Raw genomic sequence first — 12,763 nt, forward strand, 5'->3', positions numbered from 1 at the left:
CTTCTGGAAGGTTCTCCCATTTCCACAGAGGAACTCTGGAGCTCTGTCAGAGTGACCATTGCACAGTTTGGCCGGGCAGCCAACTCTAGGAAGAGTCTTGGTAGTTCCAAACTTCTTCTATTTAATAATGATGGAGGCCACTGTGGTCTTGGGAACCTTCAGTGCTGCAGAAATGTTTCAGTACCTTTCCCCAGATCTGTACCTTGACACAATCCTGTCTCGGAGCTCTACAGACAATTCCTTCGACCTCATGGCTTGGTTTTTACTCTCACATGCACTGTCAAATGTGGGACCTTATATAGACATCATGTCCAATCAATTGAATATACCACAGGCGGACTCCAATCAAGTTGTAGAAACATCTCAAGGATGATCAATGGAAACAGGATGCACCTGAGTTCAATTTCGAGTCTCATAGCAAAGGGTCTGAATACTTATGTAAATAAGGTATTTCAGTTTTTTATTTTTAATACATTTGCAAACATTTCTAATAGCTTGTTTTCACTTTGTCATTATGGGGTATTGTGTGTAGATTGATGAGGAAAAATAATAATTTAATGAATTTTAGAATAAGGTTGTAATTTAACAAAATGTGGAAAAAGTAAAGGGGTCTGAATACTTTCTGAATGCACTGTAGATCACAGGAGGCTGCTGAGGGGAGGACATCTCATAATAATGTCTGGAATGGAGTGAATGGAATGGTATCAAACACATGGAAACATGATGTGTTCGATACCATTCCACTCATTCCTTTCCAGCCATTACTATGAGCCCGTCCTCCTCAATTAAGGTGCCACCAACCTCCTTTGATATACGTCAATGTTAGATGAACGTCAGTGTTAAATGTCTAGAGAATGTTGAGACATTAACATAACAGGACATACTTACCGGTTTGGTGGCTGCGTTTAACGACTCCATCTCAGCATGGGTCATCCACACGTTACTGGTCGACTGTGGTCACAAGACAGGAGAGAAAGAAAACATGATCGTCAGAAAAACTCAATTGTGTGTGTGTTGATGAGTCTGCTGTGAATGCATGTAACATTTTTATGTTAATCTCTACACATAATGTAAATGTGCATATACAGGTAACTGCCAAAATAATGGAACTACTTCAGTAAATGAGGGACACAAAGTATATTGAAAGCAGGTGCTACCACACAGGTGTGGTTCCTGAGTTAATTAAGCAATCCCCATCCCATCATGCTTAGGGTCATGTATAAAAATGTTGGGCAGGCCATTATTTTGGCTACCATGGCTATGCCCCCATAGGATGACAATGCACCCATCCACAGGGCACGAGTGGTCACTGAATAGTTTGATCAGCATGAAAACGATGTAAACCATATGCCATGGCTGTCTCAGTCACCAGATCTCAACCCAATTAAACACATATGGAAGATTCTGGAGTGGTGCCTGAAACAGCGTTTTCCACCACCATCAACAAAACACCAAATGATGGAATTCCTCGTGGAAGAATAATGTTGCATCCCTACAATAGAGTTCCAGACACTTGTAGACTGTGTCAAGGTGCATTGAAGCTGTTCTGGCTCGTTGTGGCCCAACACCCTATTAAGACACTTTATGTTGGTGTTTCCTTCATTTTGGCAGTTACCTGTACTGTACTGAACTTTGCGACCTTTTGCCACATTTCAGGCTTCAAACATAAAGATATAAAACTGTATTTTTTTGTGAAGAATCAACAACAAGTGGGACACAATCATGAAGTGGAACGACATTTATTGGATATTTCAAACTTTTTTAACAAATCAAAAACGGAAAAATTGGGCGTGCAAAATTATTCAGCCCCCTTAAGTTAATACTTTGTAGCGCCACCTTTTGCTGCGATTACAGCTGTAAGTCGCTTGGGGTATGTCTCTATCAGTTTTGCACATCGAGAGACTGAAATTTTTTCCCATTCCTCCTTGCAAAACAGCTCGAGCTCAGTGAGGTTGGATGGAGAGCATTTGTGAACAGCAGTTTTCAGTTCTTTCCACAGATTCTCGATTGGATTCAGGTCTGGACTTTGACTTGGCCATTCTAACACCTGGATATGTTTATTTTTGAACCATTCCATTGTAGATTTTGTATTATTTTTTGGATCATTGTCTTGTTGGAAGACAAATCTCCGTCCCAGTCTCAGGTCTTTTGCAGACTCCATCAGGTTTTCTTCCAGAATGGTCCTGTATTTGGCTCCATCCATCTTCCCATCAATTTTAACCATCTTCCTTGTCCCTTCTGAAGAAAAGCAGGCCCAAACCATGATGCTGCCACCACCATGTTTGACAGTGGGGATGGTGTGTTCAGGGTGATGAGCTGTGTTGCTTTTACGCCAAACATAACGTTTTGCATTGTTGCCAAAAAGTTCAATTTTGGTTTCATCTGACCAGAGCACCTTCTTCCACATGTTTGGTGTGTCTCCCAGGTGGCTTGTGGCAAACTTTAAACGACACTATGGATATCTTTAAGAAATGGCTTTCTTCTTGCCACTCTTCCATAAAGGCCAGATTTGTGCAATATACGACTGATTGTTGTCCTATGGACAGAGTCTCCCACCTCAGCTGTAGATCTCTGCAGTTCATCCAGAGTGATCATGGGCCTCTTGGCTGCATCTCTGATCAGTCTTCTCCTTGTATGAGCTGAAAGTTTAGAGGGACGGCCAGGTCTTGGTAGATTTGCAGTGGTCTGATACTCCTTCCATTTCAATATTATCGCTTACACAGTGCTCCTTGGGATGTTTAAAGCTTGGGAAATCTTTTTGTATCCAAATCCAGCTTTAAACTTCTTCACAACAGTATCTCGGACTTGCCTGGTGTGTTCCTTGTTCTTCATGATGCTCTCTGCGCTTTTAACGGACCTCTGAGACTATCACAGTGCAGGTGCATTTATACGGAGACTTGATTACATACAAGTGGATTGTATTTATCATCATTAGTCATTTAGGTCAAAATTGGATCATTCAGAGAATGTGGCAAAAGGTCGCAAAGTTCAAGGGGGCCGAATACTTTCGCAAAGGCACTGTATATGTGTGTATATCAATATAGTATCATGTGTACCTCTATAATTGTGTCTACATGGTTTGTGTTCTGTGAGTGTGTACTAGTGAGACTACTAACAGAGCGATTGCTGGCCGGGGCAGATGGGCTGGTGAGGGACACCATCTCCTGGATGGCCAGTCTCAGTTTGAGGCGGTGCAGGGGGTTACTGATGCCAATCTCCCTCTGGATCTCTGTGTCAGACAGGTTGGCCATGATGGCGCCACTTTTCACGTTGGCACGACAGGCTGCCACGTACCATGCTGGCATTCCCACCCACAGCTGGAGTAGAGAGGGAAAGAGGTGAGCTAGAAACAGATTGGCTAGAATGTAGTGATTGTGAGGGTTTATATGGCTATAAAGGTTTCCCATCTATCTATCAAACATCTATGATTACCTCTAGCCAGGAGACCACAGTGGGTCCATCCCAGGATGCAAAGGGAAGACCCTGACGACACGCCTCCTCCAGCAGCTCATGTCTGGGAGAGAGAGACCGGGGGAAACAGAGGTTGAATAAGCATAAAACGAAAAGTGCTTTCTGAAAGAGTGGAAGAAAAGCAGTGGAACAGAGAGTGGAAAGAAATGACTTCAGGAGAGAAATGAATCGGAGGGTGATATTCCCTGAGACCCACTTCCTTTTGCTGCGGCGGTTGTCAACAGTTCCTGTCATGCTTCCCTTGGTCAGTCCCATAGAATCCCCAGTACCCAGGTCCTCAGAAGGCGTAGAGGCTGAGAGACACAGGGGGTCATGGGTTACAAATACAAATATGGGTGTCAACACCAGGTGGACTTTGACCTGTTGCAGTTAAAACACATTTAAAGCAAAGTCATGGGATATGTAGTTTTTCGAGTATAATTTCAATTCTCTCTCACCCAGAGAGGCAGACTCTCGCCCAGCCGGGCCCATCCTTCCCTTTTCCTTCTTCCCAAAAAGGCGGCCGATGGAAGACTTGATGCTTTTCTTTTTACTGGCTTTGTGGAGAGAGTCCTGACTGCTGTTGGAACTGCTGCCGTCTGCTGACAGACTAAGAGACAGAAGAGACAGATGGAATAAGAGAAACAGGGAAGGAACGAACCATATGAGCACTACAGGGTTTCCTCGATGATGATTGGCTGTCATACCTGCGGAATTCCCTGGGGTCGTCCATCATGGCCCCTGGGTGGGTGAGGGTCATCCTGTCTAGTCGCAGCGCTCGAGGGGTGGGTGGAGGGGTGGAGTCAAGAAGGGCAAGGGACCGATCATCCTCTTTGTTGTTCTGGAGGGTAAAGTTGGAACACATTTAGGGGCTTATACAGGTTGGTGACCCCTTAATTGGGGAGGATGAGCTTGTGGTAATGGCTGCAGTGGAATGAGTGGAATTATATAAAATACTTCCAAGCATGGTTTTCATGTAGAAAAAGGAGGAAGGGTACAGGTACACAATAGTAGATTTTGGTAGACAGAAGGTGCTCTTTGGTAAAACGTGTAAATGGGTCATCAAAAAGAAAGGAGGACCAAGACACTCTTCATACAATTAATTAAAATGCCTTTATTTGTATGGCGTGTTCAATGGAAACAAAGTCTTAAAACTCTGGTGCGTTTCGGCTGCATGGCCTTCGTCAGGGAGTACAAAGAAATGATGATACAATGTCCTCTTTTCAACAGCTTTTTCCAATAAACCCTGATTTAAAGAGGGAGTAGTTACAGCATTTATTAGACAACACCTAGTAAGCAATACTAAACACATTAAAAAGTGAAATCCTGTAAATATGTTCTCAAAAATGTGCTTGTTTAATGCCATTTCATTCACTCTGTTCCAGACATTATTATGAGCCGTCCTCCCCTCAGCAGCCTCCACTGACACACACAAAGACTCACACATTCCCAACACACCCACACAGATACACAGACAGAGCAGCTGTACCTGTCTATCTGTCTCGCGGTGAGGAGAGTGGGACAGGCGAGGGGTGGAGACCCCAGAACTGGGGGGAGAAGGGGAGGCCAGGGTGGAGGAGGTGAGGGATTGAGGGATGAAGCTGCGTCCCATACTGTCCCTCCCCAGGGAGGAGGGTGGGATGGGGGAACCGTCCAGAGCCACACTGCTAACCCTGCTCTCGATCTCCTCTGCCCGCAACTCTGTACTCTCCTTCTCTTCCTGGATCAGCCTGACAGAGAGGGGGGAGAGAGAGATAGACAGACAAACAGGTCGGAGAGAGAGGGGGGATAGACAGACAAACAGGTCGGAGAGAGAGGGGGGGGGAGATAGACAGACAAACAGGTCGGAGAGAGAGGGGGGAGATAGACAGACAAACAGGTCGGAGAGAGAGAGGGGGAGGGGGGGGGTAAACAGAGTGAAAAGGGGAGAAGAGGGAAAGACGGGAGATTTAGGAGCATGTCAGACGGAAGACCAATGAATGTTGGTCTTGAATGTTGGTCTTGAATGTTGGTCTTGAATGAGAAAATGAAAAGAAACCTCAGATGAATCTTCTCCACCTGCATTTGACCTAAACTGCTTGTACACAATCACAGCACCTCTCTACCTGCATCCCTTCCTCCACCTCCCTTACTTGATCTCCTTGTTGATTGCCTCTAGTTGTTCCTGCAGCATGATGGCCAGTGTCTGGACATCAGTCTGTCCGCTGGGAGACAGCAGCTCCGAGCCAAACAGTGTCTCTCTATCGTCCTCATCGTCAGAGCAACCGTGGTCCACACCCCCCTCAAACCCGGTCCTCAGCAGCGCTGACCCACTGTCCCAGTCCCCGTACTGCACACATACACATACGCACAAACACATGCAAGCATGCACACACACATACACACAGAGAAGGCTCAGTTTGTTGGGTTGTGATGCTTATGACCATATCAACTATATCAATGTGACTATATCATTATCAATATTAGACACGTCAAAGGTGATCATGTGATCATGTGACCTCTGACCTTGCTGGTGTCCTCCCGGGCTGTGCTCCAGCGCCCGCGATGAGTCCGCCTGACCACGGCCACTGTGTTGGAGTTACCGTAGTGATCCAGGTGAGCGGTGGAGCCTGTGGGGAGGGAGCCGCCCCCGTGGGAGTACCTCAGCTCCAGAGCACTGCCAGGGAGAGACCTGAGGGAGGGAGGGAGGGAGGGAGAGACACAGAGAGAGAGAGACAGAGAGAGAGAGACAGAGAGAGAAAGACAGACAGAGAGAGAGAGACAGAGAGAGAGAGAGAGTGGGCGGGAGAAGAGAGAGAGAGAGTGGGCGGGAGAAGAGAAAGTGTCACGACTTCTGCCGAAGTTGGCTCCCCTGCCTGTTCGGCGGTCGTCGTCACTGGCCTACTAGCCGCCACCGATCCCTTTTTCGTTGTCTGTTTGTTTTGTCTTATTAGTTGCACCTTTGTCTATTTGTGTGTGCTTGATGGGCTTCCTTATTTAAAGTAGGTTTACCCGCCCTTGTTTTGTGCGTGATTAATTTTGTGTTACGTGTGTGCGTTAGTTAGGTGTGTACGAGTTCTGGACCTGCTACCCTGTGTTTTTGGGTGCTCCATATATTTCCGCGCCCTGTGTTGTGGGCTTGTTTGTTTGTGCCATATTAAAGTGCACTTTTCCCTGTGGAACTTTCTGCGCCTGATTCCATTCCTCACACACCTAGTTCCCCATGACAGAAAGATAGACTGATATAGACAGTGAGTGGGAGAGATAACTGGAATGTACATGCATCCAGCCTCTCTGCTCCATATGTACAGGCCACACCTGAACCTATACTGAGAGTAGGAGAGAGGTTATAGGAAGCACATAACACTGCAAACCACTTATACTACTTGGTTACAATACTGCCAGCCACATTCATAGGCAGCAGCTGTATGAGGTGTGTAGGAGGTGTGGAGGTTGATGCGTAGTTGAGGAAGGGAGGGAGACCTAGAATAGCAGGACCCGCCGGGTCTCAGTCTGAGCTGGTCCAACTCCAGCTGAATCCTCTCCAGCTCGGCTATCAGCTGGTCCTGAAACAGGGAAAGAAATAGAGAATAAGTTAATACAATTGAAATATTTAAATTAGAGTATGTAAAAATGAAATTATCTCTTGATATACCTTGTTTGCTAGAAGGTCGTCCTGGATCTTCTTCATGTTAGAAAGTTCCTCAGAGAGAGCATTCTGAAAGGTTCACCATTAAAAAAAACTTTATTAGGTCTACTGCATAACAACAACATCTGTAATTACACATTATCACCATGAGGTCCGAACTGTATTCCAGAGTAGCTGTTTAGAGCCAGAGTGGGTTTAATATTGAATAAAAACTGGATGAAGAGGATTGTGTAGACTGTTTTGAGTAGGAACTCAGGTGTGTGTGTGAAATGAAGGGGTATGGGTTTTAGTTGAAGTGTTGACTGTTTTGAGTGGGAACTCAGGTGTGTGTGTGAAATGAAGGGGTATGGGTTTTAGTTGAAGTGTTGACTGTTTTGAGTGGGAACTCAGGTGTGTGTGTGAAATGAAGGGTTATGGGTTTTAGTTGAAGTGTTGACTGTTTTGAGTGGGAACTATGCTAAGTGTGAAGAAGTGTGAACCTTGTCCTCCAGAGCAGCCATCCTCTCCTTGAGATGGAGCTGAAGCCTTTCGTTAGACTCAGACAGCAGCTTGTCCACCGTGTCAGACAGACGCTTGTTGTGTTCATCATTCATCCTCTCCCTTTGCCTCGCCTAGGGAAAGGAGAGGGAGAGAGAGAGAGAGAGAGAGAGAGGGTGAGAGAGAGAGAGAGAGAGGGTGAGAGAGAGAGAGTGAGAGAGAGAGGGTGAGAGAGAGAGAGAGAGAGAGAGAGAGAGAGAGAGAGAGAGAGAAGAGAAAGAGAAAGAGAAAGAGAAATTAGGGAGCTAAATAGTGAAGTATTTTTATGTCTGTCATTGTTTCTACTGTTGATCCTGTTGCCATCTTGGACAAGGCCTCTCCAGTTGAGAAACTCTGTGTGCCTCCCTTGCCCTGAGGCAGGGAGAGAGTAAAATAGAAAAATGGAAGGACAGAGGGTGGGCGGATAGTTAACAGCGACCTTTCTGCTTGACTGAGTGAGAGAGAAGGAGATTGGGATCTGAATACAGACTGACAAATAGAGGGTTTAGAACATTAGTATGCCATTGTAGAGTAAAGAGTGATAAAGGAATGGTATGAAAGAGGGGGTGGAAGGGAGAAAAGGAAAAGGGAGAGCGAGCATGACTCACCCTCTGTAACTCCTGATTCTTCTCCTCTAGTTGCGCCTCCATCTGTCGCAGTCGCTCCTCAAAGTTACCATGACGCTCCTCAGCCTGTGATGCAAGAGGAGGAGGGTGGGGAGTCAAAACAGGCAGCATGTCAGAATGTTGATAGAACATAATTATGACTGCGCAACCTTGGGTTGGGTAAAACGTTTGATCTCCTGTCTGTGCAGATCATAGTCAAACACAGTAGGATGTTTTCTAGCATACACATGACAGTGGCGGTCAGTGCTGTTTAAGATTTTGTTTTTCATGAGCATGGCCTTATTTCTATTACAGCATATTGGATGACTGTCATTCATATTCCATTCAATGTAACAACGATAGGTTTAGGCTACTACAGGATACTCAAATTTGACCTATAACCTCATGAGGTTGCGACAACTTAGCCTATGAATGAAAGTTTACAATATAGGTGTACACAGGTTGAGAGAATATTTTGAGGTGACAGACAGTGACACATGGACAGACAGTGACACATTCAATACCGCCTTCCACACTCTTGCCTGCATCTAGCTGATATAGGGTGTAATCATTAGTCCAAAAGTTGCAAACAATAGTTTCTATTGAACAAATTCAGGATTGTTCATCCCCGTTTTGTCCGATTTACTTCCGTTTAAGAAACATTTTCCAACAGAATCGGTGGAATGAATACACCCCTGATCACGCGTAAACACAGTTCACTTTCATAGCAGCCACTTTGTATTCCTTCTTGCATCCATGCGCTCTCCTCCTCTCACCTTGTCCCCCTATGTGACCAGGCGAAAAAAAACTTTCCAAGCCAAACCATATCATAACCACTACTCATAGCCTACATGTTGTCACCATATTAGCTAAAGTAACGTCATAGTCAACATAGCTAATACAATAACACAATAGTAAACCCGCTACAGTCACGAAGTAACATTACACTTTCGGGCCCCGATGGCAATAAATTAGTAAACGTTTACCTTGACTTGGAAGAGTTCCAGTGTTATGTTGGATAGTCATAGCCAGCTAGCTAACATAGCATCCCTCTGTTTGAGCAGGGTGTTTGAGTAGGCTAAACTAGTTAGCTGCATTTGCTAGCTAAGTAAGTGAAACTGAAAGTGGAATAAATTAATTTGTTCAAAACTGTTCAACTATTGTCTTTCTCTCTCTTTGAGTCAGCTATCATGCAGTATTTTTCTGTATTTTTCTGTCATACCACATGTATGCACTGCAGTGCTAGCTAGATGTAGCTTATGCTTTCAGTACTAGATTAATTCTCTGATCCTTTGATTGGGTGGACAACATGTCAGTTCTTGCTGCAAGAGCTCTGATAGGTTGGAGGACGTCCTCCGGAAGTTGACATAATTACTGTGTAAGTCTATGGAAGGGGGTGAGAACCATTTTGGGGTTTTTGTATCGAAGTCAATGTACCCAGAGGAGAATAGCTGTCCCCCAGCTACACCATGGTGCTACATTGGTATTACATTACCATGGTGCTACATTACAGAGTGATGTTATTGCAAAATAGTGTGTTTTAATCAATTATTTGGTGACATGATTATATTTAGTTTAGTTTTATCTAAAAAGGGTAACTTAAATGTTTTACCATTTTTATTTTTTATGAAATTCACTGAGGAGGATGGTCCTCCTGTCACGACTTCCGCCGAAGTTGGCTCCCCTGCCTGTTTGGGCGGTGCTCGGCGGTCGTCGTCACTGTCCTACTAGCCGCCACCAATCCCTTTTTCGTTTGTCTGTTTGTTTTGTCTTATTAGTTTCACCTGTGTTCTGTTGTATGGCTTAATGAGCTTCCCTATTTTAAGTACGTGTACCCACCCTTGTTTTGTGCAGGATTGTCTTTATGTTACGAGTTTGCGTTTTAGGTAGAGGTGGTTATATTTTCTGGACTTGGCACCCTGTGTTTTTGGGTAGTCACTTTGTTGTCCGCGCCCTGTGTTGTTGGGCTTGTCATTTTTGTGTGCCGTATTAAAGAGCACTTTTCCCCAGTGGAACTCTCTGCACCTGATTCCTTCTCTGCGCCTGATTCCGCCTGATTCCCGCGTGACAGAATCCCGCACCTAAACAACATGGAATCAGCAGGAGCAGCCGCACCTCCTCTCCCATCGATGGAGGAAAGGGTCCTCCATCATACCAGTGTTCTCCACAGGACTGGTTCAGCGATGGATCTAATGATGGAGAGGATGGATCGATGGGAGAGGAGTGGCCTTCCCACCTCATCTCCAGCACCCCGTCCTCCAGCACCTCCTGCCCCTGCTACCACATCCAGCTCCGGGGCTCTTCGGCTGGCGCTCCCACGGGAGTATGATGGAACGGCGGCTGGGTGTCAGGGGTTCCTCCTACAACTTGAACTTTACCTGGTGACCGTTCGTCCTACGCCCTCCGGGGAAGAGAGCGCAAGCGCCATCGTCTCCTGTCTGACTGGACGAGCCCTAGAGTGGGAAAACACAATGTGGAATGGCCCAGACTCGGCGAGGGATCACTACCCCGAGTTCACCCGCCGATTCCGAGCTGTATTTGATCACCCACCAGAGGGTCGTGCGGCGGGTGAATGGCTGTTCCACCTGCGTCAGGAGACGAGGAGCGCGCAGGACTTTGCCCTGGAGTTCAGGACCTTGGCTGCAGGAGCAGGGTGGAACGACAGGGCCTTGATAGACCATTTCCGATTTAGCCTCAGGGAGGACGTCCGCAGGGAGCTAGCGTGTCGGGACACCACCCTCACGATAGATGAACTCATCGACATGTCCATCCATCTTGACAACCTGCTGGCTGCCCGCGGGCATTCGGAACAGGTCCTGTCGTTTCCACCTCCCGGCCCTCCTGCTCCTATCCCTATGGAGTTAGGGGGGGCAGCTTCAAGGGGGACTGGAGGAGGAGTTTCCTCCTGCACCAGTTGTGGTCGGCGAAGACACATGGCCGACCGGTGCTGGAGGAACTCGTCTGGGAGTCGGGAGGGCAGGTGGAGCACTACTCGATCACCCCAGGTGAGTCAGCACCAGACTCACCCAGAGCTTCCTGTCGGTCATATGTATGTGTTAACCCAGGGAAAGAGGTTTTCTCCCTCTCTACAGCATAAAGCGCTAGTCGATTCAGGCGCAGCTGGACATTTCATGGATCGGGGGCTCGCGTTAAAGCTAGGGATTCCCCTTGTGTCGCTACCTTTCCCCGTGCACTCCTTAGATAGCCGACCATTAGGATCAGGAGTGGTCAGGGAGGCCACGGTGCCGCTGGACATGGTAACGCAGGGGAGTCATAAGGAGCAGATTAGTCTGTTCCTTATAGATTCACCTGCGTTTCCAGTGGTGTTGGGAATTCCCTGGCTAGCTCAGCACAACCCGGTGATTTCCTGGCGACAGGGGGCTCTTAAGGGGTGGTCAGAGGAGTGTTCAGGCAGGTGTATAGGAGTTGCCGTTGGTGCGACTACGGTGGAGAGTCCAGACCAGGTTTCCACCGTGCGCATTCCCTCTGAATATGACGATTTGGCTATCGCCTTCAGTAAAAGGAAGGCGACCCAATTACCACCCCATCGTTGAGGGGACTGCGCGATACACCTCCTGGAGAACACTGAACTTCCTAGGAGTCACGTGTACCCCTTGTCTCAGGAGGAGACAGTAGCTATGGAGACATATGTTGCTGAATCGCTGGGACAGGGGTCCATTCGGCCCTCAGCATCACCCGTCTCCTCGAGCTTCTTTTGTGTGACGAAGAAGGAGGGAGGTCTGCGTCCGTTCATTGATTATCAAGGTCTAAATTCCATCACAGTGGGGTTTAGTTACCCACTACCTCTCATCGCTACGCCGGTGGAATCATTTCACGGGGCGCGCTTCTTCACAAAACTGGCCCTGAGGAGTGCGTATAATCTGGTGCGTATCCGGGGAGGAGATGAGTGGAAAACCGCATTTAGTACTACATCTGGCCATTATGAGTACCGCGTCATGCCATATGGGTTGAACAATGCTCCAGCCGTCTTCCAATCCTTCGTAGATGAGATTCTCCGAGACCTGCTCGGGCAGGGAGTGGTGGTGTACATCGATGACATCTTGATCTATTCTGCCACACGCGCGGCGCACGTGTCTCTGGTGCGTAAGGTACTTGGGCGACTGCTGGAGCATGACATATATTGCAAGGCGGAGAAATGTGTGTTCTTCAAACAGGCCATTTCCTTCCTGGGTTATCGTATTTCCACCTCCGGGGTGGTGATGGAGTGTGACTGCGTTACAGCCGTGCGTAATTGGCCGACTCCGACCATGGTGAAAGAGGTGCAGCGGTTTTTAGGGTTTGCCAATTACTACCGGAGGTTTATCCAGGGTTTTGGTCAGGTGGCTGCTCCCATTACCTCACTGCTGAAGGAAGGACCGGTGCGCTTACGTTGGTCAGCAGAGGCGGCAGAGCTTTCAGTCGTCTGAAGGAGCTGTTCACCAATGCGCCCGTGTTGGCGCATCCGGACCTCTCTTTAGCGTTCATAGTGGAGGTGGACACGTCCGAGGATGGGGTCGGGGCCGTGCTGTCCCTGCGCTCGGGCGTGCCACCCAAGCTCCGCCCT

The 12,763-nt window shown here is 47.3% G+C and overlaps 1 protein-coding gene across 2 annotated transcripts in view; it reads right to left on the reverse strand.

The window, feature by feature from the left end:
- Positions 1–12,763, reverse strand: part of LOC115103517 (liprin-alpha-3-like) — a 52,490-nt gene that overhangs the window by 8,750 nt on the left and 30,977 nt on the right. For both annotated transcript variants that reach the window (XM_065006672.1, XM_065006673.1), the window contains exons 12-24: positions 8,203–8,286; positions 7,558–7,689; positions 7,085–7,147; positions 6,913–6,995; positions 5,956–6,121; positions 5,583–5,779; positions 4,940–5,180; positions 4,158–4,291; positions 3,909–4,060; positions 3,668–3,764; positions 3,433–3,514; positions 3,117–3,317; positions 889–951 (exon numbers count right to left, since the gene is read on the reverse strand). In XM_065006672.1, the coding sequence (XP_064862744.1) occupies positions 889–951; positions 3,117–3,317; positions 3,433–3,514; positions 3,668–3,764; positions 3,909–4,060; positions 4,158–4,291; positions 4,940–5,180; positions 5,583–5,779; positions 5,956–6,121; positions 6,913–6,995; positions 7,085–7,147; positions 7,558–7,689; positions 8,203–8,286 (1,695 nt within the window). The remainder of the gene's footprint in view (positions 1–888; positions 952–3,116; positions 3,318–3,432; positions 3,515–3,667; positions 3,765–3,908; positions 4,061–4,157; positions 4,292–4,939; positions 5,181–5,582; positions 5,780–5,955; positions 6,122–6,912; positions 6,996–7,084; positions 7,148–7,557; positions 7,690–8,202; positions 8,287–12,763) is intronic.

Source organism: Oncorhynchus nerka, linkage group LG21, assembly GCF_034236695.1.
Source record: "Oncorhynchus nerka isolate Pitt River linkage group LG21, Oner_Uvic_2.0, whole genome shotgun sequence".
NCBI lineage: Eukaryota > Metazoa > Chordata > Actinopteri > Salmoniformes > Salmonidae > Oncorhynchus > Oncorhynchus nerka.